Below are 26,124 nucleotides of genomic sequence, written 5' to 3' on the forward strand. Positions count from 1 at the left end.
AGAGTCACTACCCTTGATAGCAGCAGCTCAGTGATCGCGTTGGCTGCTTGGATCACAGCAGCCCCCACAGTAGATTTGCCCACTCCTAATTGATTCCCGACTGACCGGTAGCTGTCTGGAGTTGCAAGCTTCCAGAGTGCTATCGCCCCTCGCTTGTGAACTTTGAGGGCTGCTCTCATCTTGGTATTCTTGTGCTTCCAGGGCAGGGGAAAGCAAGTCACAAAGTTCCATGAAAGTGCCCTTACGTATGCGAAAGTTTCGCAGCCACTGGGAATCATCCGAGACCTGCAACACTATGCGGTCCCACCAGTCTGTGCTTGTTTCTCAGGCCCAGAATCGGTGTTCCATGGCATGAACCTGCCCCATTACCACCATGATGTCCAAATTGCCAGGGCCCGTGCTTTGAGAGAAGTCTGTGTCCATGTCCTCATCACTCTTGTCACTGCGCTGCCGTTGCCTCCTCGCCTGCTTTTGCAGGTTCTGGTGCTGCATACACTGCAGGATAATGCGCATGGTGTTTACAATGCTCATAAGTGCCGCGGCGATCTGAGCGGGCTCCATGCTTGCCGTGGTATGGCGTCTGCGCGGAAAAAAGGTGCAAAACGATTCTCAGCCATTGCACTGAGGGAGGGGGGCCTCCTGCGACAATGTTTTTGCCCCATCAGGCATTGGGAGCTCAACTCAGAATTCCAATGGGCAGTGGAGACTGCGGGAACTGTGGGATAGCTACCACAGTGCAACGCTCGGAAAGTCGACGCTAGCCTCGGTACTGTGGACGCACTCCACCGACTTAATGCGCTTAGTGGGCGGGGACACAATCGACTGTATCAAATCGATTTCTAAAAAATCGACTTCTATTTAATCGATCTAATTTTGTAGTGTAGACATACACATAGAAAAGAGAGGACTAAGGAGAGAGATTATGAAGTCTATAAAATCATGAATGGTGTGGAGAAAGTGAATAGAGAAGTATTATTTATCCTTTCCCACAATACAAAAGCTAGGGGTCACCTGATGAAATTAGGATTAGTACAAACAGAAGTACTTTTTCACACAACGTGCAGTTAACCTGTGGGATTCATTGCCATGAAATGTTGTCATAGCAAAACTATAACTCAGTTCATAAAAGAATGAGGTAAATTCATGGAGGATAGGTACACCAATGGCTATTAGCCATGGTCAGGGACACAACCCCATACTTGGAGAGACCCTAGATCTCTGTGATTGCCAGAATCTGGGCGGGGAAGACATGGTTGGATCACTCCAACTGCCTTGTTCTGTTACACTCCCTCTGAAACTCTCGTACTGGCCATTGGTTTGACCCAGTATGTCAGTTTTTATGTTTTTCTGGTGAGATATGACAGGTCTGTATTAGATACAGTGGATGTAGGTGAGAACAAGGATTAATTTAAAAAAAAAAAAAGATAAGTAAACAGGAGTTATTAAGGAATCTAGCTGAACACCTGTGTAAATAGTATTCTGTTTCAGTACCCAAAATTACTTTATTTGAAGCTATATACCAGCCATCATCCCTGGTGAATGATTGTAGGTTGCGCAGGTACACCTCTACCCCGATATAACACGACCCAATATAACACAAATTCGGATATATATATATATATATATATAATTCATAAAGCAGTGCTCCGGGGGCGGGTTGCGCACTCCGGCGGATCAAAGCAAGTTCGATATAACGCGGTAAGATTTTTTGGCTTCCGAGGACAGCGTTATATTGGGGTAGAGGTGTATATGATGCCTGTAGTTAAGGTTGCTCAGTGCTTCCCATTATAAGACACTATTTTCACTTCTAATTTTGCCAATTTTAACCATTTGGGCCAAAATTTTCCATGTTGGTTGTCTATCTCAGGCTGACACTCTCCCTATTTATATATTTATTTATTTCAGCAAAAATGGTTACACCATTTCCCAGAAGAGGGTTAGGGAAAAATATTTTGTTTTGCCCATGTTTAAAAAATTTTGCATTTAGTTTAGAAACTGTATTTCCTCCATGCTTTGGAGCAGGGACTTGAAATTTAGCAGGGGGTTCACTCTGGTTTCAAGATGTGTCTTTGGCTATCCCTGTGAAAATCTGCTCAAATTTGGCCAAGTTTTCATCCTCTCAAAAAATCTAAGTTTGCACATGCTTAGTAGAGACATATTCGAGTTCGGCAGCTATATTATCTGAAGATTCTGTCTGCACTGAGCATGCTTTAGCCCAGAGCTTCAAGGGCAGAGAAGGACTTTCCCTGCAATTGCTGTGTCTGCAACCAGGTGACAGGAACTGGTAAGAGGGAGACTGTATCTCCTGTGCTCTTAGTGATTCCCTGCGGGTGCCCTTGGAGCATGGTAGCAATGTGAAACCACCTGACTGAAATGCTGAGGGATGAGAAGTTGTACTTAGAGGCTTCATGAGGAGGGACGTCTGGGCCTTGGGCAGGGGATGGGATTAGGGTGGGAGGCTAGGACCTGGGACTAAGGTGGGGAAACTTGGATGAGGAGCTAGAGTGGGGAGGCTGGGAAGCTGTGGCAGGGTTTGGGGGAGAGGGAGAGAGATGTGGAGCCAGGAGACCCAGAGGAAACGGAACAGTGGCAAAGGCAAGACATCCTCAGGTGTACACCTTCAAAGCATCTAAGCTAACAATGGCTAGGTTGTCAGTGGGGAAGAAACTATTTTGTATGGCTCCATCCAGGCTAGAATGGCTACTCTTTCCAAGGCTAAGCCTGGGATCAAAGGATATTTAAAACTTCAAAGAACCTGGAAGAGGGTATGGGTGAGCCAGGAGAGACCACGGAGGTTGTATCAGTGAAAGGCTGGCAGGGGATGACACAGAGAGAAGCAGATGTTATGACCGGGGCAATGTGCTTCTTTCTGCCAGAGATGAAGTTAATGAGGCTGAGGGAAACTTACAAAGGTGTAAGTAATACCTGGGCATGTAGGCTGTTTATTGTTTTCATGGTTTGCTCTACATGCTTTGTGCCTTTGAGAAAAGACTAAATAATGCTTGGTTTTGAACATGCTTGTTCTGTGTCACTGCAAATGTGTGCTGTTACTGGCTCACTAAGGGAAACGCTTACTGGTGCCAATACTGAGTTGAACCTGTGTTGTTAACCTGGTTGAGGAACAGGGGACTGCAGTCCAGAGATCCAGTCTAGAAGAGAGTGGAACCGCTTGTCTGTAGATCCCTTGCCTCATTTGTTGCAGAACCTGGGGGGGTTATAGTGAATGAGGCAGGGGATTGCAAGAAGAGAGAGGATGCTCTCATGGTTAAGGAAGTTGTATGCTACCCTGGAGAACTGGATTCTATCCCTGCCTCTACCACAGAGCTCCTATGTGATGCTGGGCACGTCACTTCAACCAGACTTGTCACAGATGGCTACTAGCTGTGTGTTCCTCATTTTCTGGGTGCCCAGCTTGAGATCCTGAGGTCTGATTTTCACCAGAGCTAAGTACTCTCAGTTGCATCGGAAGTCAAAGAGAGCTCTTCTCTGAACAAAAAAGTGATATAAAATGCGAAATTCTCTGAAAAATCAGGTCATGGACATTTCAGATTGAGCAACACTGTTGACATTAATGTCTCTCTGCCCCAGTTGCCCATTTATAAAATAGGGCAAATAATACCATATATTCTCACAGGGATGTTGTGAAGGTAAATAAACTAATGTTTGTGGAACACTCAGATACCTGAACCTGCCCCCATTGAAGTCAATGGCAAAACTCCTACCCATTTCAGTGGTGGAGGATTGGGTCCTTAATAGGGCAGCATAGGACTGAGTTAAGGATCAAAGCTCAAGAGGGTTAAAATAATCACTATAGTGTCTGATTAAAAAACATCCGCCTTCCGTTCATAGAATCATAGAATATTAGGGTTGGAAGAGACCTCAGGAGGTCATCTAGTCAAATCCCCTGCTCAAAGCAGAACCAACACCAACTAAATCATCCCAGCGAGGGCTTTGTCAAGCCGGGCCTTAAAAACCTCTAAGGATGGAGATTCCAAGTGCTTCACCACCCTCCTAGTGAAATAGTGTTTCCTAATATCCATCCTAGACCTCCCCCGCTGCAACTTGAGACCATTGCTGCTTTTTCTGTCATCTGCCACCACTGAGAACAGCCTAGCTCCGTCCTCTTTGGAACCCCCCTTCAGGTAGTTGAAGGCTGCTATCAAATCCCCACTCACTCTTCTCTTCTGCAGACTAAATAACCCCAGTTCCCTTAGCCTCTCCTCGTAAGTCATGTGCCCCAGCCCCGTAATCATTTTCGTTGCCCTCTGCTGGACTCTCCAATTTGTCCACATCCCTTCTGTAGTGGGGGGACCAAAGCTGGACACAATACCCCAGGTGTGTCCTCATCAGTGGCGAATAGAGGGGAATGATCACGTTCCTTGATCTGCTGGCAATGTTCCTACTAATACAGCCCATTGTGCCACTGGCCTTCTTGGCAACGAGGGCACACTGCTGACTCATATCCAGCTTCTTGTCCACTGTAATCGCCAGGTCCTTTTTTGTAGAATTGCTGCTTAGCCAGTCGGTCCCCAGCCTATAGCCGTGCATGGGATTCTTCCATCCTAAGTACAGGACTCTGCACTTGTCCTTGTTGAACCTCATCAGATTTCTTTTGGCCCAATCCTCCAATTTGTCTAGGTCACTCTGGACCCTATCCCTACCCTCCAGCGTATCTACCTCTCCCTCCAGCTTAGTGTCATCTGCGAACTTGCTGAGGGTGCAATTCATCCCATCATCCAGATCATTAATAAAAATGTTGAACAAAACCGGCCCTAGGACCGACCCCTGGGGCACTCCGCTTGATACCGGCTGCCAACTAGACATCGAGCCATTGATCACTATCTGTTGAGCCTGACAATCTATCTAGCCAGCTTTCTATCCACCTTATAGTCCATTCATCCAATCCATACTTTTTTATCTTGCTGGCAAGAATACTGTGGGAGACCGTATCAAAAGCTTTGCTAAAGTCAAGATATATCACATCCACTGCTTTCCCCATATCCACAGAGCTAGTTATCTCATCATAGAAGGCAATCAGGTTAGTCAGGCATGACTTGCCCTTGGTGAATCCATGTTGACTGTTCCTGATCACCTTCCTTTCCTCCAAGTGCTTCAAAATGGGTTCCTTGAGGACCTGCTTCATGATTTTGCCGGGTACTGAAGTGAGGCTGACCAGTCTGTAGTTCCCTGGGTTCTCCTTCTTCCCTTTTTTAAATGTGGGCACTATATTTGCCTTTTTCCAATCGGGCTTTCCAGGGGGCCTTCAGAACGCTAAGAAAATTGCAGAGGGCTAGGTTTCTAGCGGCTTTCACACGGCCCCAATGATGTCAAAGAAAGTCTTTCCACTGACGGTAATGGGAGCTGGATCAGGCCCACAATGATGAAGTTAACGCATACTATATGAATGATGAAATTGGGACTGACATTGACAGGTACCAATATTGCTTGCAAATAATTATTTTGAGTATGCCTTATAATTTATTCTCATTTACGTGTATTATCTTTGTTCTCCTTTTTACCTCTACTGCTTCATTGCTTTCTTTGTTCCAGTGAAGTATTTAAAAATGGCCAACAACAGGATCCTGCAGCAAGGGGTAAATTCTGTCTCTCTCTAGAGGTAGGTCTACACTTAGGGTGGTCGTACAGTGCAGGAACTGTGCGTCCCATGAGCATGGGTATAAATAGCAGTGTAGACGGTTGGTGAGGCACTGCTTAGGTGAGTGGAGTACAGACATGCCAGAACCCTGTGGTGTATACCCTACATGTCTCTCTATATGCCCAAGCTGTGCCTCCCCTGTAGCAATGTAGTGTCTCACTGTCACAGCTTTTCCCTGCTGCAGGGAAGCTCCCTGCTGCCAGAGCCATTCACTGCTGCATGTAGCTACACGCTGCAGGAGCAACTAAGGCTGTGGCAGGTGCGGTTCCATAACATAACACAAGGGAGTGTAGGAAGTGTGGGTGGAGCAAAGGGGGAGCACACACTGTGTGGCACAACATCCTGACGTGTGGGGACTCCTGTGATATTGCACAGGTAGTGGTGGGAGCATTGGTAGTTAATGCATTGCTGCGTGGATCCTTCAAGTCTCCAGCTTCTTCAAGGGCACATAAGACTGTAAAAGCCTCTGCAGAGCAGCTCTGCACACTCTCTGTGACTTTAAGGATGGACAAGGTTTCTTTCCCTTCCACTCACAGGCTGAGTGCTTGCAGAAAGATCTGAACCTTATAGATTGGCAGGTCCAGTAGAATAGTTGTCTCCCACGAATCCTGGCCTATCCACTTGGAGCACTTTTATGCTACGTATGCTAAAGAGCAGTGCTGCTTTATGGTCTTTCTGAAAATACAGGGTTCAGGTTAATTCACGGAAAACTATGGTTTAATATTTTCTTTTCTTTAAGTCTCATGATTTCAATTAAGTTTAATCATGAATATTAAACACATTTATTTTTTCTTCATTATTTTAAGTCCTTCATGTTTCCTTTTTATTTTTAATGAGGTGCTGTGTGTCCTATTGTAACTTGCCTACTCTAGGTGCATTAGAGAGTAAATGTGCCATAATGCCAAGGCATCTTTGCTTGTAGTTACAAAGATGTTGTTGTCTGGAGGGTCCATGTAATTATTGGCTTCTGCAACGGCAATGGAATCAGTTTTACCATATTGAAATACTTCTGTAACTCTGAAACCAGATTCTTGGAGCAGCCGGAGGCTGTGTATTATGATTAATATTTATTATTTGTATTACCGTAATGCCTAGGAGCACTAGTCATGTTGTTGTTCACTTTTCTGACAGAAAAATTGTACACACATTTTACATCCTGATACCTCAGGGTCCCATTCAAAAAACAACACCCACATCACTGTGGGTGGAGGCTGTTCCTCTCCTTTATGCAAACACTGGGATATTATTTTTATGACAATAAAATAGAGTAAGGGAATAAAACTCCTAGGGGAGAAAGAGAGAGAAATGTAGACTGCAAGTGGCTCTAGTCCCAGAAGTGGAACTACATGTTTATGAGGTTGGCAGGCAGGAAGGCGAAATGTGTTCGTGTAAAGCAGGGATGGGCAAACTATGGCCCCGGGGCCAGATCCGGCCCTTCAGACGTTTTAATCCGGCGCTCAAGCTCGCTCTGGGGAGCAGGATCCGGAGTTTGGGGTTTGCCACGCAGCTCCCAGAAGCAGTGGCATGTCCCACCTCCAGCTCCTATGCGTAGAGGTAGCCAGGGAGCTGGAGGGGGACATGCCGCTGCTTCTGGGAGCTGCTTGAGGTAAGTGCCGCCCGGAGCCTGCACCCCTGACCCCATCCCGCACCCCAAGCTCCTGCCCCATCCCTGATCCCCCCACCCGCCCTCCTAACCCCTCGGTCCCAGCCCGGAGCACCCTCCTGTACCCCATACCTCTCATCTCCAGTCTCATCCTAGAGTCTGCACCCCCAGCCAGAGCCCCCACACTCCAACCCCCTACCCCGAGCCCGGAGCCCCCTCCTGCACCCTGAACTCCTCATTTCTGGCCCCACCCCAGAGCCCACACCCCCAGTCAGAGCACTCACCCCCTCCCACACCCCAACCCCCAATTTCGTGAGGATTCATGGGCTGCCATACAATTTCCATACCCAGATGTGGCCCTTGGGTCAAAAAGTTTGCCCACCCCTGATGTAAAGGCAGTGATGTATGGTGTACTGGGAAATGTGAAGTACAGACTTGGGGCCAGCTCCTCCCCTGCTTTGCCTCTTGTGACATTACTTATACATCTGAGGGAAGCGAGTGGAAAACACTCCCAAATCAAAGTGGTAATATTGAGGGGGAAATGTGGGTTGAAACTACTTTGGACCTCCTTGGGAATTGGTAAGAACACTCTTAACTGTGAGATGTAACCAAGTGAAAATGGTTGCACCTGACTCAGAATTAAAGGGGATGAATGAAGAAGAGGTACCAAAAGAAATCTGATTCCGTGGAGTTTTGAATTGCAAATTGGGATTTGCTTCCTCTGGACAAACTGACATTCTGAATGAAAGCATCTTAGTGCCTGAAGTAGGGTGTTATCTTTTCCTTCTCACTCTTTATCTTTATGTTCTGTTTCTGTTCTCACTCTTTAGTACTCATATATTTTCCAGTATGTGCAGTAATTCTTTCTCAGACAGTGTCTTCCATCCTTGATAGATAGGAAGTGCTCTTCACGTCAGGATGGATTTTCTCCATCTATATTCCCTTGTCTGTTGTTGCCTCCTGTTGTTTCTCTTCTTCACTTCACCTTTTTCTATCCTCTCGTTTTGTCACCTACTGATTTGATTCCAACTCCTTCCCTTCCTAATTTCTTCCTGTCCTATCTTAACATTTGACCCCTCCTCCCCCTTTCCTCTCTTCATTTCCATTCTGGTTCTCCTCTCTCTGCCATGTACTCGTGTCCAGTCCTCCCCACACCCATCAATACTAATTCCCAACTCACTTGTTTCTAACTGATGCTGCTCCTAGCTCTGCTTAATACTTCAGTTTCAGATAGAACAAGGAATGGAACACAAATCGTAGGCCCGCAGGATCTGACTGGTATCGTAGGAACAGCACTTTGTAAATGAGTGCGTAGATGAGTATGAGGGCAGGATCAATGGAAGATAACCAGAAATCTACTTCATGAGAGGACATACTGTTCTTACCCCTCTCCCTCATCTAAATATGTGCACTACTTAGGGCTGGTCCACACTAACCCCCCAGTTCGAACTAAGATACGCAACTTCAGCTACATGAATAACGTAGCTGAAGTCGAAGTACCTTAGTTCGAACTACAAAGTACTTACCGCGGGTCCACACACGGCCGGCAGGCTCCCCCGTTGACTCCGCGTACTCCTCTCGCGGAGCAGGAGTACCGGCGTCGATGGTGAGCACTTCCGGGATCGATTTATCGCGTCTAGACAAGACGCAATAAATCGATCCCAGAAGATCGATTGCTTACTGCCGAACCCGGAGTTAAGTATAGACGTACCCTTAGGCTATGAAGGTTAGGAGTTGCACATTTGAGTTAATGTATAAACAACAGTGAGGTACAATATCTTCATGTTGAACCATTTAAAACCTTAGCCCATGATTCACTTTCTAGGAATGAGTCAGTATTCATGGTAGATCTTTACTTTGCTGAGTAGACTAATAATCATATTGTTTTGTACTTATGTCTCCATGTGTTGATTTTGTCATTTGAAATGTAATCCACTGGAGACTGAATAAATCATGTGGAAGGATGTGTTTGAACTTTTTCTAGGAAGATGTATTTTTCTTAAGAATTCTGTTCCAGACAAAAAGTAGTTAGAAAAACATTGCAGTGGACGCTGGAATCTAAACAACAGGGCTGCCTGCTTGTAACAATATGAATTAACTGTTAATTAACTGTATATAGATTGTAATCTTATTTCAAGTTGTCATAGTCAGATTTTTTTTTTTATATTTTATTTTACTGAAATGTACTATGATTTTCTGATTTCAAAAACTAGCCTCCATAAATAGCATACAATTATGGACACACTACCAGGCATAAACTGGCAGGGGTCACAATTATCCTTTCCTTAAAAGTTTTACATTGACTGTGTTGGTTGATCACAGGATGACAATGAGCCACCAATGTGATGCGGCCATGAAAAAGGCTATTGCAGTTGTAGGTGGCATCAGGCGAGGTATTTTCAGTAGAGACAGGGAAGCGGTAGTACCATTATACAAGGCACTGGTGAGACCTCATCTGGAATACTATGTGCATGTCTGGTCTCCCTTGTTTAAGAAAGATAAATTCAAACTGGAACAGGTGCAGAGAAGGGCAACTAGGATGATCAGAGGAATGGAAAACCTACTTACGAGACTCAAAGGACTTGGCTTGTTTAGCCTAACCAAAAGAAGGCTGAGGGGAGATAAGGTTGCTATCTACAAATACATCAGAGGAATAAATACCAAGGAGGGAGAGGAGTTATTTAAGTTAAGTGCCAATGTGGACACAAGAACAAATGGATATAATCTGCTCATCAACAAGTTTAGTTTTGAAATGAGACGAAGGTTTCTAACCATCAGAGGAGTGAAGTTCTGGAACAGCCTTCTAAGGGTACCAGTGGGGGCAAAAAACCTAACTGCTTCAAGACTGAGCTTGATAAGATTATGGAGGAGATGGTATGATGAGACTGGCATGTAACTGATCTGCAGCTGCTAGCAGCAAATATCCCCAGCAGACAGTGATGGGACACTAGATGGGGAGGGCTCTGAGTTACTACAGAGAATTCTTTCCCAGGTATCTGGCTGGTGGGTCTTGCCATATGCTCAGGGTCTAACTGATTGTCATATTAGGGATCAAGAAGGAATTTCCCCCCAGGTTAGGTTGTCAAAGACTCTGGGGTTTTTCACCTTCCTTGGCAGCATGGGGCCAGGGTGTAAACTAGTGTAAATGGTGGATTCTCTGTAACTTGAAGTCTTTAAATCATGATATAAGGACTTAAGTAACTCAGCAGAAGTTATGGATCTATTGTAGGTTGTAAGTCAGAAGTGGGTGGGTGAGGTTTTGTGGCCTGCAATGTGCAGGAGGTCAGACTAGATCAGGGGTCGGCAACCTTTCAGAAGTGGTGTGCCGTGTCTTCATTTATTCACTCTGAGTTAAGGTTTCACCTGCCAGTAATACATTTTAACGTTTTTAGAATGTCTCTTTCTATAAGTCTATAATATATAACTAAACTATTGTTGTATGTAAAGTAAATAAAGTTTTTAAAATGTTTAAGAAGCTTCATTTAAAATTAAATTAAAATGCAGAGCCCCCCAGACCAGTGGCCAGGACCCGGGCAGTGTGAGTGCCACTAAAAATCAGCTTGCGTGCCACCTTCGGCATACGTGCCATAGGTTGCCTACCCCTGGACTAGATAATCATGATGATCCATTCTGACCTTAAAGTCTATAAGTGTTTAACTTCTAGATTGCCTTCAGGTTTCAGTCAAACCACAAAAAATTAAAAAAGCAAATCAATAAATTCAAGTTACTTCATGTTCTAAGACAAAAAAACTACATACATGCTTTTATAACAGAGGGCCCTTGTGCATAACTTTATGTTGAGACCTCAACCAGATGAGTCATGACGTTACTTTGCATCTTGAAGGATCAATCTGACGGACAAGATGTGAGATGGCAACTCTTAAAAGTATTTAATTACCTCTGGGAAACACACAAATTTCAGAAACTTTGTGATATTTTTGAAACCTCCTATGGTTACAATTGGAATATATAAAAATATACATGTATTATTAATTAATTAATTAAACTAAAGTTAGAAGGCTAACAGACCAGAATTTGAGGAAATCACAGTAATCAGATCATGAAAAATCGTGTGTTTAAATCCTTTTGTAAACCACCCCTTAGGACTGGAAGTTACTCTGCGTCTGTGACACAGAGGAAAAGAGAGAGTAAAGGATACGTTAGTCTGTTTTCTAAGGTTTAAATGAAATGAAATATGTAATTTTGAAAATGAGTTAAACAGTAATGTTAACAAGTGTACCTGAATTTAAGTAAACCTTTCATATAGTGCTCCTTATTTTGTATATAAAGAAAAAGCCCACAAGTACTTAATTTTTGTAAATCCACATTTTACAGTAGTCTCTTCTTTCACATATTGAATACTTAAAGATGCAATATATCTTAACTAGAATGCTCTCCTAGTGGCTGCTTATACTATAGTTTTTTTAATCCATGGATATATCTACAGCCCAAGCCCTCATTTTACTGTGCAACAGGCATATCGCAAATCAGCCCTGTCTGAGAACTAGGAACAACAGAGACGGTGCTTCATACTCTGTCAGAGGGAGTGATTACTAATTGGCCTCTAGTTCGTTTGCATCTCTCAAAAGAGTGAGTAACAGGAAGCATTCAGGGAGTATTTATTATGATTAATGGGAGCCATACTTTACCAAGGCAGTGACAATAGGCAGCAGAGGAAACAAAGACTACTTTTTTTTTTTTTAATAAAAAATCCTTTACTTGATCATTTCATCACAGTCTGAAAATGCTCTCCCTGCCCAAGCCGAGTTCTCTGAAAGCTTGAGCAATGTCTCAGAGAAGCTGAGGTCAGAGAGTTTGCCCACAAGTTGCAAACCACTAAGAAAAGTAAAAGAATGTTGTAGTCCAGTTATGGAATATATGCAGTCTCCCTTTGGAAGTACAGCTTATCAATAGCCAAAGATGTGGTGAACTTAAAAATAGTGAGCCACATTCATCCCTGGAGTAACTTCTTTGGAATCAGTAGAATTGCATCAGGGATAAATTTACCGAATTGTGTGTTTTGTGTGGATGTGAAAAAATTGTTGCTAAATATATACAGTATTATAAAAACACTATAGCCAACAAAACAGCATAGCACGCATGCATAAAAACACTAGAGAATTGCCAAAAAATTAGCAAACAGCTGTACAAAAAGATTTGCAAACAGCTGTGGTACATTTCTTGAAGCTGTTAAGAGGCAATAGCTGGCTTTGCCAGTCAGCCCTAAAATAAGCAATAACAATGTTTCATTGCTACCAGGGTGGAAAGGGAGTAGTGTCTTACTTTGGTCTGTAGGGCCACTCACTCTTCAGGGACTCATCAACTCACTGCTGATGAGTCCTAAAGAAATTCTTGCCCTACTCCTTGGCTGATGATGTGGTGAAACATTTAAGTTTTAGTGAGAGAGAGAGAGGGATGATGAAGTTAAGGGCTGCAAAGCAGATGCAAAGTACTTCTCTCTCTCCCCAAAATTTACATAGTTGGAACATAGTAGCTCAAAAATGCAAAAATGTCAAATAAAATTTGGGGTCAAAAACCTTGTATACTTTTCTTAACAACTTAACATTCCCCAATGTCATCTCCACCCTTTTTGCCTTTGGACCTCCATGTTTGATAAACTGATCTTTTCTGTTGCAGTGTCTGTTCTCCCTCCTGCTTAGTTTGTAGAAACTCTTCTTTACACGTTATATAAAGCGTTGCATCCCATTTCCAAAAGCTCTGATACAAGGAGTATACAATTAATGTATCTCATGAATATTTCTTTTTCTTTTCTAGTTGACTCCAGTGTGGACGCGTTGGCTGTGTTTATGGCAAGCAATAGCACAACAGACGTTGTGAATCGCAATAATCCTGCCACTCCCCCAAATACTCTTAATCTACGCTCCTCCCATAATGAACTATTGAATGCGGAAATAAAGCATACAGAAACAAGGAACAGCACTCCCCCGAAATGCAGGAAAAAATATGCATTAACTAACATTCAGACAGCCATGGGCCTATCGGATCCAGCAGCACAGCCCCTTCTGGGGAACAACTCTGCCAATATAAAGCTGGTGAAGAATGGAGAAAATCAGCTTAGAAAAGCAGCAGAACAGGGGCAACAGGATCCCAACAAAAATCTCAATACAACTGCAGGCATAAACATAACTTCTGAGAAGTTAGAAGGTAAAGAGCCTACCCCTCAGGATTCTGCAGGCTGTGAAATATTCTCCTCTCAACCTAGGAGGACCAAGAGCTTCCTAAATTACTATGCAGATCTGGAAACATCAGCCAGGGAACTAGAACAGAATTTTGGGAACAGCCATGTAGTGATGGAGGAGAAAGCGGCACAAAGTAACAGCCAGGCTTCTACCATGATTGTCAATGGGGATGTGTTGCCTCAGAAACAAAACAAACTGTCCAGTCCAGAAGATGGCCAAGTAGCCACTGTGTCATCAAGTCCTGAGACTAAGAAGGACCATCCTAAAACCGGAGCCAAAACAGATTGTGCATTACATCGGATTCAAAATCTGGCTCCAAGTGATGAAGACTCCAGCTGGACGACTTTATCGCAGGACAGTGCTTCTCCAAGTTCACCTGATGAAACAGGTACAAAAGTGAAGAAACGTTTCCCTCAACTCAATTCTTTAAAAATGTGTGTGTTTGTTTCTCTTGAGTCTCATTGTGTAGACAGCTGGGGATAAGTGAGACAATTTGGGAGAAGAAAGGGACATTACAAATAGCAGGATGCCACTTAATGCTTCTTACCAAGCAGTAGCTTGTTTTGAAAGAGTTATGAGTCCCGAGGTAAGATTAGATGATCATTATGGTCCCTTCTGGCCCTGAAATATAAATAAAGTAAATCATAGCTAAGCCTAACGGTAAGATTAATACATAGCTCCTCATAAAGTTAAGAAAACTGACACCCTTCTATAAAAGGGGCACTGTCAGGTACCACAGATGAGGTTCCAGTGATGATGGATCCTAAATTTGACCTTAATTTTTTAAAATTCAAAATCCTTAATCAGTTCCAGATGATAATCATTCATTTCTTTTAAACACCTAGCCCTTTGTTGCTGAGAAATGCTTAATTTAAAACAAACAGAAGGTGTATCTAACGCATTAATGGTGATGTTAGCTGGTAATTCTGGTATATGGTATCTGAGTACAAAATCTACAGGGTAAGAGATACTGCTTTCAATCTTTTAAGGTTTTACAGGGAGGAAAGATGGTTTTTTAAAGAAATTCAAATCTATTAGAAAAAAATGCAATTTGAGGATATCCTTTTTAAAAAATCTGACATTTAAATAATGCATTTTATGCTGTATTCTACTGTTCTGTATGCTAATTCAGAAGCTGAAATCAGTGTGTTTCACATTTTGAAAGCCTGGGTCCATTAATTATTTGAACAGTAATGGTGACTACTGCGGTAGCACTATTGTAATTTACAGCTCTTCTATATTATTTTTAAAATTGCAAATAATTCATTTACTGTAGTTAATGGACTTTGTCACCTTTTTATATTTGGATTTGTATAAAAGGATATTAGTTTGTGGAAAGGCAAATGCTGCTCTCTCTAAAGGTGATCTCGGGCCAAAGAAATTGTCATAGCTATGTATGTATTACAAGTGTGTTTCGCTACGGGAGTGCAGTAGTTTTGTATCAAAATTGTTCAGTAGTACATTTTTGGCCAAATTCACAGCTGGAATAAGGGCATGCCACTCCTGTGATTTCATTAGAGTTGTGCCTAGTTAACCCAGTGGTATATTTGGCTCTGTAACTAAGAATTAAAAATATAAAACAAATTAACAAAAACTCTGAACAAACCCTTAATACCAGGTGTATACTAATTTAGTGGGATATGATCTTTCTCCATTATTAATAATTATTATTGTATTGCTGTAGTATCTAGGGTTAAAGAGATTTCTCTTTGTTAGACTAGACGTGGTCAGTGTAATAAGATCTCAATTTCTGATTTGATATTCTTTCTTAGTGTACATCATGTACAGTCTGCATCATTGTTGTCTGAAGCAAGAAACCAGTTGAAGAAAATGTTAGTGGCATCTACAGTATATGTTTGATTAAACTGTTTAATATTATGTCCACTAGCTCGTTGCATAATTGACAGTCTCCACAGATGAGGCCCTGGAGAATTGTGGGTGCAAAGAAGCTCTTTTATTCCATAACCTTTAGGGTCTTTGAGCAATTTTTTGATTTTTTCTTTATTGTGGAATGTAAGCTTTCATTTAAAAATAGTTTTTGTATTGTGACGACCCCCTTAACCAAAAAAACAATTGTCCATCTCCCCTACAAAAAAGCAGTAGTAAATGATCTCCCCTCTCAGTGAAATGTAAGCAGGCATCATTTAAGAACTAATGTTGTTAAATGGGGACAATGTAAGCCGAAGTAAGGCCAGCTTCTGAAAATAGTAACTTTAGGCTCTCCAATCCATTTCTTCCCCCAGAATGAGCTCTTTCATTGTGCAGTGAAGTGGGATTTCTATGATAGACTGCTGGGGTTTCTGTGGTGAAATCATGACCTCACTGAAGTCAGTGAGACCAGAATTTCACTCCTGAACTTTTTTATTCCTTTATACTTGAACTGCAGGAAAATAATATTTAGAAAGTTGAGAGAAACTATTGAGAAAAATTGCAAAAACAGTCACTTCATGTAACATGAGGGTTTCTTTCCCCATCCTCTGAAGCTTCTAGTACTGGTTAGTGTTGGAGACGGAGCACTGAACTAAATGGAACACTGGTCTGATCCAGTATGGCAATTTCTTGGTTCTTAAAATCTTTTTTCCTAAGAAGCTAAGTCCCCCCCCCCCCCCAAATTTAAGGATTTTAACCATTAATGCCCATTTTAAAGCTCCCAGAGCACTAAAACACCCGAGAGTTGTGCTAATTTACCATCTTTAATTCGCCTCTGGCTTGTCAAAAAGCTTATTGTTGAGATGCCTTCCCTCTTCTAGAGTGGATGGTTTGTTGATGTGACTGAAAGAGATCAAGAAGCCAAATGTGGTATTTTCCTTCACAGTGGTTCATGGATGTCATGACTGGTGCTTTGTAAAACAGTTAGAGCCTGATTTTTTTTAAAGGTGTTGGGTATCTGCAGCTCCAGTTTGAGGAGGGGAGAGGAATCCTCCACTAGTAAAAACAGCAAAAATCATGATTCATGGAAGTATTTTTAGACATACTTAATATAGAGGAAATTTTCTGAAAGTAGTTCTCAGCAGTGACTCCATTCACACGTCTTCAGTTATTTGGACCACTGGGCATCCACAGGAGTCTGTGGCCCATGATCAAGTCCATTTATCTAGTCCATTCATCAAGTCCATTTATCTAGCTGCTAAGATTGTAAAATAAGGAGTGAACTATCTGTACTGGCTGATAAATCCAATGAATGATCTGAACTTGCCTTTTTGATAAAGGAGTGAAGAACAGTTTTGGGTGGTTTTCATCTTAACCACCTTTGCCTTTATCTGATCATTTCCTAATAGATGGTGAAGGTATTGGGGTCTTTAATCCACAAACACTTACCGTACATCAGGATGATTTCATTTATATCTGGCCTACCAATTGGCAGCTACTAGATGTTGCAGAGACGGGTGCTTCAGAAACACTGAGAGATCAAGTAATATTTTAATGGTCCCTGCAACAGGTGAAATTTTATTTTAAAGGGCTGATCCAGAGCCTCATTGAGTCTTTCCATTGATTTTTAGTTGGGTTTGGAGTTAAATTGAATCTAATCCAGATAGAAGCAATTTGTAAGGGATTAATAGTTGATTTTTGGGTGGGTTGAGGAATAAGTAATTTCTAAATGCTGTAAAATTAGTGAACCAGCATAGGTTGTATGATATCTCTGCACCTTAGGCAATGAGAGCCTTTTTGAAAATTAATATTTGGTCATACATAAAGCTAGTATTCCTTGTTTTTTTCTTCTTTTAAAACTGCTGCAGTGCAACATTGTGAAATAAATTCTTTATTCTCGATAGCTTTAGAGAGATAGGAAATTTTCAAAACAATGGACTCTTCAGACTTTAAAATGTGTCAGGCTGATTGATGGCATGTGTTTGTGTGCATTTAGCTGTACCTTATTTTTCTCTTAGAAGTGATTTAGGCTGAAAACACCAAGAACTTCTTGGATGTAGTTTTACATGCTGTGAGAAGGAAAAACTCTTCCTATTGTTAAAATTCTATAGATCCCATTAGTAAAAGTTTCAAAGAGCACTCAATACCTTAAAATAGGAGTTCAGTGTTAATATATAATTCAGATACATATTGCGATGGTGCTAAAGGAGAATTTTGTTATTTTCCTCTGAGTCATTTTATTTCTATTATTTCCCCCACTCTGAATCTCATGGAAAATATTTCTTAATAAACAGTTAATAAAATTTGATATTAGTTTGAACAAGATGGGCATGTCATTGGTTGCAGAAATGGAAACGTGAGAATCTAGGTTTGAAAGCTACAATATTCTTGCATATCCTGAACTTGTGGCAAGGAAGCGTTTTACATTCAGACCAATATGATGTTCTTGGGTTGGGAAGTAGAATAACTCTGCTGATTTAGTTAGTGAACCATCTCATAATAACTTTTTTATTTTTTATAATAAATACTGTTTAAGACTTCTAACCCACATGCAACACTGTAACGATAATTGTAATTTGTTGATACAAACTTTTACATATTGTATACAAAGATTAATGAATGCACATTCTTGTTCTACATGAACTTGATCTATCAGAATTGTTACACAAGGTGCTAAATACCCTTATTTTCTCCTTTTATTGTATGTCTACACTGCAATTAAAAACCCACAGCTGTCCCATGCCAGTTGACTCGGGCTCATGGGGCTGTTTAATTGCTGTGTAGACCAGGGGTGGCCAAACTGTGGCTCGCGAGCTGCTTTTAAGTGTGGCTTGTGAAGATCGCCTCCTCCACTCTCCACCTACCAGACTGTGGGGTGTGGGGAGCTCGGGACTTCTGCCTTGCAGCAGGGTGGTGGGGTAGGGGTTTCTGTCCATCAGTGAGGAGGGGCTCAGGGCTTCAGCCCTGTGCGGCATGCCTGCTGGGGCTTGAGGCTTCAGCAGGAGCAGAGCTGAAGCCCCGAGCCCCAGCAGGTGCCTCCTACAGGGCTGAAGCGCCAAGCTCCTGCAGGCACACCCCGGCTCTCGAACTTCTGAAGACAGTCGTATGCGGCTCAGAGGGTCAGTAAGTTTCGCCATCCTTGGTGTAGATGCTTGGCTGAAGCCCAGGCTCTAGGACCCTGTGAGGTGGAGGTCGAGACTGAACATCTGCACTGTGATTAGACAGCCCCTTAATCCCAGCCCCACAAACTTTGAGCCAGCCATAGGTGTCTAATTGCAGTGTAGACATACCCTAAATGGCTATTCTCCTGTGTGTGTGTGTGTGTGTGTGTGTGTGTGTGTATTGGGGAGTGGATATAACTGAGAGATGATAAATGTGAACAGTGTTTTTAAATGCAGACTCTCTGCTATTTACAAGTAAAATCACATTTCAATGAAAGGGGGGAAAATAAGTAAAAGACTGGCACAATATATCTAGAGTGAAATACATCCTCCACTTTGAACTTTTAGGATTTGTAGCATAAGATAGTGTAACAACATAATCTGCATCTATTAAAAAAGACATCCTTCAATGTTTTCTTTTTTTAAAATGTAAGTGACTGCAAAGCCAGCAGTTACTGCTATGAAATGTTATTTTAAAAATAGGTAATATTTAATCTCTTATTTAGCAATGCCTACTCTTCCTGCTAGCAAAAGGTATAAACATGATCGCATCTGTCAGGTTTTCAGCCATTCGGTCACTTTTAAAAGAAAAAGATACCTTCTCCCTTTTTTTAATTGGACAAAATTTGTCATTTCTCAGCATGATCAGAGAATGTTAATCTGGCTTAGCGTGAGTCTGTTCCAGTGGTTACCAGATGGTTAAATTCAGGTCCCAGAAAAGTTATGAGGATTTTCCGGAAACTCTGCAGCCCCCAGCAACCTATGCCGTTCTACTGATATCATTGCAGGCAGGGAGACATTAAATATGGCCCTCTGTTCCCTGTGACGAGGGGAAAATAGTTCCATTCTGTTCCCTCCATTGTAGCAAGGGGAAGCAATGGTCAAGATGGCTTCCAGCATCACCCTAGCCCCTTCTCCTTCCAGTAAGGAGAAGGAGGGAGATGCTCAGGGATGGCCTATCAACCCCTCAGCACAGAGAGGCAGTAGCCAAGTTTACAGGTCCCTTATGGGATAATTGTTCTCACATTTAGTTTAATAGGAACTTTGCCATGGACTCTTTTATAGAAGCAGGATTGGACCTTTTATACTTCTAACTCAATTCAGTTATCTGTAAAATGGGTGCAATCCTATGTCACACAGATGTGCTAAAGCAAATTAATCAGTGTTAATAAATTGATTTGTTATTTATGGCGCAATACCCACCAGAACTCTCCCAACATGCCTCCTTCCCACCCGCCCCACACTGGAGTTCAGGGGACAGCTGCCAGAGGGAGTGGCAAAGACACCTCCACCAGAATTGTATCAGTGGACACTTGCACAGGCAGAATTCTCCACTGGCCATATCTGGCCACTTCAACCTGCCTAGTGGGCTGGAGAAGCTGGCCTTAAAGAATCTCAGGGAATACTTCTAGCCTATCCTCTTGAAGGCCGCTTTTCAGAAAAGTTGGTGGAGAAAGGTTTTCTTTTTTAATTTAATATTAAACATTGTCTTTGTTCACTTAATTTATACAATTTTAATTTGGTTTAAATTCTGATCCATAGCTGAAGTGGCAGTGTCCGTTTTTTGAATATCTTGTATTTTGTTCTTATTTTGCCTTCTGCAGTTACACTGAATAACTAGCGGGGACTATATAGACTCAGATTCTGGTGAGGGAGAGGCTGTAAGGCCCAGATTTGTAAAGGTAATTAGTTGTTGCTCCAATCAGCATTGCAGTGCCCAAGTCTCACTTTCAAAAAGGATTTAGGCACTTAGCTCCCAAGTGCCTGAAGCCCTTTTGAAAATGAGACTGTGACGGGTTGGATCACAGAAACCCCCCTGGGAGCTTCCAACTGATGTGCCAAGGCTACCTCTGCTCCTGTTTTCCCTGCCAGCTCAAGACTCCAGTACCCTGTCTTGTTGAGCCAGACACTCCCGTCTGCTCCAACACAGACCCAGGGTCTGAATTACTTGCCCCAAAGCTGCAGGTTTACCTGAAAACAGCTCATAGAAGTGTGCTTGTCTTTAGCACTCAGATGTCCAACTCCCAATGGGGTCTAAACCCAAATGAATCCGTTTTACCCTGTATAAAGCTTATGCAGGGTAAACTCATAAATTGTTCGCCCTCTATAACACTGATAGAGAGATATGCACAGTTGTTTGCTCCCCCAGGTATTAATACATACTCTGAGTTAATTAATAAGTAAAAAGTGATTTTATTAAATACAGAAAGTAGGATTTAAGTGGTTCCAAGTAGTAACAGACAGAACAAAGTAAGTCACCAAGCAAAATAAAATAAAATGCTCAAATCTGTGTCTAATCAAACTGAATACAGATAAGATCCTCACCAGTTCCAGAATGCTCCCTTTTACAGACTAATCTCCTTTTAGCCTGGGTCCAGCAATCACTCACACCCCCTGTAGTTACTGTCCTTTGTTCCAGTTTCCTTCAAGATCCTGGGGGGTGGAGAGGCTCCTTCTTTAGCCAGCTGAAGACAAAATGGAGGGGTCCCCCAGAGGTTTAAATAGACTTTCTCTTGTGGGTGGAGACCCCTCCTCACCCTGTGTAGAATCCAGTCACAAAATGGAGATTTGGAATCACATGGGCAAGTCACATGCCCATGCATGACTCAGGACTTGCAGGTAGCAGCCATTACCCACATGCTACCTTGAATGTCCTCAGGTAGACTTCTTATGTGGATTGGAGTCTTCCAAGCTCTTTTGTCTGTTAAGTGCTTCCTGATTGAGCACTTAATTTGCACATTCCTTTCCCAAGAAGTGACCAAATGTTCTAACTAAGGCTAATTAGAAATCAAGCAATTATACAGCCAATGTTCATAACTTTGAACACACAAATGGTGCCTGCATACAACTAGGATGAACATAACCAGTAGATTATAACCTTTACATAGATATGTTACATGGCATATGTAGCAAAACCCAATTCCAGTTATATCATACATACATTTATGAGCACCCCCCATAAAGCCTTTTGGGGTACACTGTCACAGAGACGTGGCTCCTTAATCAATTAGGCGTTGCAACACTGAGCATCTTAATGCACAGAGAAGTATTTACCATTCAGTTAGTGCTCACAGAGGCACACTCAAAGTTTCACACAGAAAAAGTGTCACTGGAACTATCTCCCTTAAGGCACAGTCCATATCCTCTGTGTACAGAAAAACTCACTCCCTTCCTGAGCTTTGGTTTTATTTAACAAACAAATGAATAATAAGACAAAATAAAGGTCAGGCCTTCTTCCCAGGCTTGGTTGCTCCTAGATTTCCATGCTCAGGGCTGCTTACTTCTAAATCTTCTCTGCTTCACATCTAGATTTCTCTGTCAAGGTCCTTCAGAGCCTGCTTCATTCCCTTTTTAAAATTCCCTTCAGCTGGAGGGTCCTGCTGCCAGCCATGATATTGCTGGCAGGTGATGCAGGGTGGGACTGGCTTCACCTTTTCTTCTCTTCCTGTGATGGTTTGTCCAACACATCACACTCCCATACTTAGGCCTATGCTTTAGATATACTGTGCCAGAACATCAGTGGTGTAAACTGACATCGCTCCACTGACTTCAGTTGGCTTTACACCAGCTAAGGATCTGGCCAACTGCACCTGAATTTGGTCAATTGGCTTATGTCATTGTCAGTTGGTCTTCTACTTGCAGGCCCCTGGGTTTTTGGAGGCGGGGGGGAGTTTTTATTGATTTGCATGGCAAAGTTTATAGTTCCCTATTTGGAGGAAAATATTGTGCTTCTTTTTAATCATGCAAGTAGTGCTCAGATACTATAATGTTGAGGGCTTTACAAATGCATGTAATGAAGTTCTGTGTACCATAGTTAACTGTTGGTTAAACTAAAGCTTGCTGTTGATTAGCTGGAAAATATAGAATATTTGAGCAGGAAAAGGGAAAGGTGCAAGCTGTGCAGATAACAAACTTTTATGATGAGTATGTAGAAACATGACTGACAGCATTGCTTTAATCAGAGCATTGAATCTATAGCAGTTGACAGTGTCTTCAGAATCCTGTTCTACCTAGCCTTGTAATGCAATTTACTGGTCTCACACTGTATATTTAACAGATATTATTTTTTCCCTTTTATTTGGGATTACAGTATATTATCTTAATGTGAAAGATTTTTTAAAATACTTTTAGGGGAAGCAAGGCATATGTCCAGTGAAAATAAAATTTAAGAAGCAGTGGTTATCTTGAGTTTCCTTTTCCCTGACCTCACAAGCCGTTTTTCTAAGCTTTTCTAGCTTTGTTTTTCTCGGACATGAATGAGAATAATTCCAGACCCTAGGCTTCCTCCATAAGATTGAGTGCATCTTGTTCCAGAAACTCTTCTGTGCTTAGGGTAGCATGTTTCACAACTCTAGCTTGGAGTAAGGAGGAAGGATCACTATCTGAAGAAGAGAAGCCAGAGAGTAAGATAATTTATAAACAGGATCTATCTGTAAGAAGTGTGTCCAAATGTCTGTGTCTAGAGGATATTAAAGAGGACAGTCTAGAGGATATTAAAGAAACAGGCAAAGATCCAATGCTAATTAACACCAGACTTCAAAAAATTGCTTCCAACACATAAAGCTATGAAAAAAAGAGTGAAATATGAGTGAGATTGACCTGATAAATCTATGCCTCAGCATTTTTCTAAGCTGCATAGAATTCCTGCCAAAATTCAGTCCACTTGGTCCAAGTTCATAAGGTGGATACTGAAATCTGTAGGAAGACGAAAAGGAACTGCTATTCCTCTTGATAGAATAGGACACAAGGACCAGTAGATCTTAGGGCAATTTCTTCACACAACACACAGTTAACCTGTGGAACTTTTTGCCAGAGGATGTTGTGAAGGCCAAGACCATAACAGGGTTCAAAAAAGAACTAGATAAATTCATGGACAATAGGTCCATCAATGGCTATTAGCCAGGATGGGCAGGAATGGTGTCCCTAGCCTCTGTTTGCCAGAAGCTGGGAATGAGCGACAGGGGATGGATCACTTGATTACCTGTTCTGTTCATTCTCTGTGGGGCACCTGGCACTGTCCACTGTCAGAAGACAGGATACTGGGCTAGATGGACCTTTGGTCTGACCCAGTAGGGCCATTCTTATGTTCTTAAGTTCAGAATTTAATAGGTGGTTTGAAGCAGTAGGTAGCTGAATATAGGCAGTCATGTATGCTAGTCTAGTTTCCAGAGCTATTTTCAGATGGGTTCTGTGAGAGAGCGAGGGACTGAGGGCACTGCCCTGCAGGACACTTGAAGCTTGATGCAGGCTTGCTAAATGAGCCAACCAGAGACACCTGGCTCAGGGAAGCACTTAAGCAGCTGATTCCTTATAAGAGAGCTGAAACAGCTCTGGGAGAGGAAAGTGACTGACTCTGCTTTCTTGCCTTGGTGCTCAAATGCCAAAGCTATGATAGGCATATTAAAAATAAAGAGTTGGCAGTAGGGTGAGAGCAAACATCTGAAGTAGCTATAATAGCACCTGAATTTCTGGCTGATTATACATTTAATTGGCCCTCAGCAGCTATCAGGATCATCTCCACCAGTGTGGAAGCTCATCAAAGAATATGGTAAATTCTGTGGTTGGGTGATGTAGGGTTTGAACATTTCACTTAAGTGGTATTTTTTCTAGAAGAAATCTGCTTTTTGAACAGTCTCTGAATAAGTTTGTGGTTTCCTTGTCAGGTAACAAAATGTTCTTGTCACAGGATACATCCTTTTTCTCCTGCCGACTCTGGAAACATCTTTTCTATTCAAAATTTAGATATCAAGGGAAGCAAATCAGGTTCAGGTTTCATTAGGTTCAGGTTTATATACTCCAGAATCCAAAGATAGTTAGCTGTGCAACCTTAATTCAGCCCCCAGGTGCATATGCATTATGATAGTCTTTTAATTACGTGATCACAAACGATTTATACCACAGGACCCTTACCTCATTCAAGTATCAGAGGGGTAGCCGTGTTAGTCTGTATCCACAAAAACAACGAGGAGTTCGGTGGCACCTTAAAGACTAACAGATTTATTTGGGCATAAGCTTTCATGGGTAAAAAACCCACTTCTCCATGCATCTGAAGAAGTGGGTTTTTACCTATGAAAGCTTATGCCCAAATAAATCTGTTTAGTCTTTAAGGTGCCACCGGACTCCTCGTTGTTTTTACCTCATTCAGTGCATGGGATGGGCGGTGCTCACTTAATAAGCAGCTATTTAATGCTTTTATTTCTCCTCGTTCAATGTGCGACACTGTGCCTTATTTAGAATCTACTACTGTTTTCAAAAACTACTCTGGAGACAGAATTATTAATTTTTATGGGCTTTTCTATGATGCTCATCATTGTAATAGATATCTGAGTCTTCCCAGATATTAATGAATTTATTTTCACATTACCTGTTAGCTGAGGGGGTGGTGTTATTCCCATTTTACAGATGGGGAACTACGGCAAAGAAATTAAGGTAAAAGTATCCACTAATTTTGGGCGTCCAATTTGAGATACCCAGGACCTAATTTTTCAGGGTACTTAGTATTATATAGTACATTTATATGTTCAAAGCACAACTCCCACAACTTCAGTTATGAGTGCTCAGCACTTCAGCAAATCCAGACCCCAGGGTCTCAAAGAGGAATATACAATTTTTGACCACCTCTGACTAGTTCGGTTTCACTTGCCTAACATCACATAGGAACTCTGTGGCAGAGATAGAATCTAGTTCTTCAGGGCATTCGGCTGCCTTAACCATGAGACCATCCTTCCTCTTCCTGCAATCCCCTGTCTCATTCATTGCACACCTTCCAACTTCTGCAACAAATGAAGCATAGATCCTACAGACAACAGTCTCCTGCACCACACAACCCTGATTCAGCCCCAGAGCAGGTCCAGCCTGTGCACTGAATGAGTCAGGGCTCTCGTGAAAAAAAAATAGAATGTGATCATGTAGTTCAGGGGTGGGGAACATCTGGCCCGCTGCTTCGTTTCATCCGGCCCGTGGCAAGTCTCCGTGCCGCTGGCCGGAAGCCCTGACCCTCGGCGTCCCCCCTCCCCTGGGAGGGGGAGGGGGGAGCTGCAAGCCTTGGATTGCCAGAAGTCTGGTCAGCATGTCCCCTAGGAGCGGGAGCGATCAGGGAAGCTCCATGCGCTGTCCCTGCCCCCAGTGTCGGCTCCACAGCTCCAATTGGCTAGGAACCGTGGCCAATGGGAGCTGTGGGGGTGGCACCTGTGGGTGGGTGCGGGCAGCATGCACTGCGCAGAGCCCCCTGGCTCCTCTGCCTAGGCGCTGGACATGGCGGCTGCTTCTGGGAGCAGCGCAGAGTCCCGGCCGGCAGGGAGCCTGCCTTAGCCCCACTGTGCCACCGACCGGGAGCTGCCTGAGGTAAGCGCCGCCTGGACGGAGCCTGCACCCCAACCCTTCTGTCCCAGGTCGGAACCCCCTCCTGCACCTTAACTCCCTCCCAGACCTTGCACCCTCTCCCGCACTCCAAACCCCTTAGCCCCAGCCCAGAGCCCCCTCCTGCACCCTAAACCTCTCATCCCCAGCCCCACACCAGAGCCCACACCCCCAGCCAGAGCCCTCACCTCCTCCCACACCCCGGCCCTCTGCCCCAGCCCAGAGGCCGGAACCCCTCATTTCTGATCCCACCCGAACCTAAGGGAAGCCCTGAGC

At 42.8% G+C, this 26,124-nt stretch overlaps 1 protein-coding gene across 8 annotated transcripts in view; it reads left to right on the forward strand.

Annotated features, from left to right (window-relative positions):
• APBB2 (amyloid beta precursor protein binding family B member 2) overlaps positions 1-26,124 on the forward strand; it is a 241,533-nt gene that overhangs the window by 54,819 nt on the left and 160,590 nt on the right. For 7 of the 8 annotated variants that reach the window (XM_029910641.1, XM_029910640.1, XM_029910638.1 and 4 more), the window contains one exon: positions 13,035-13,847. In XM_029910641.1, coding sequence (XP_029766501.1) covers positions 13,035-13,847 — 813 coding nt within the window. Of the gene's footprint in view, positions 1-12,815; positions 13,848-26,124 lie in introns of those variants that run through there. The other variant, XM_026647966.2, reaches the window with a different exon arrangement.

This window comes from Terrapene carolina, unplaced genomic scaffold (assembly GCF_002925995.2).
Source record: "Terrapene carolina triunguis isolate 2854851 unplaced genomic scaffold, T_m_triunguis-2.0 Scaffold66, whole genome shotgun sequence".
Taxonomy (NCBI): domain Eukaryota; kingdom Metazoa; phylum Chordata; order Testudines; family Emydidae; genus Terrapene; species Terrapene triunguis.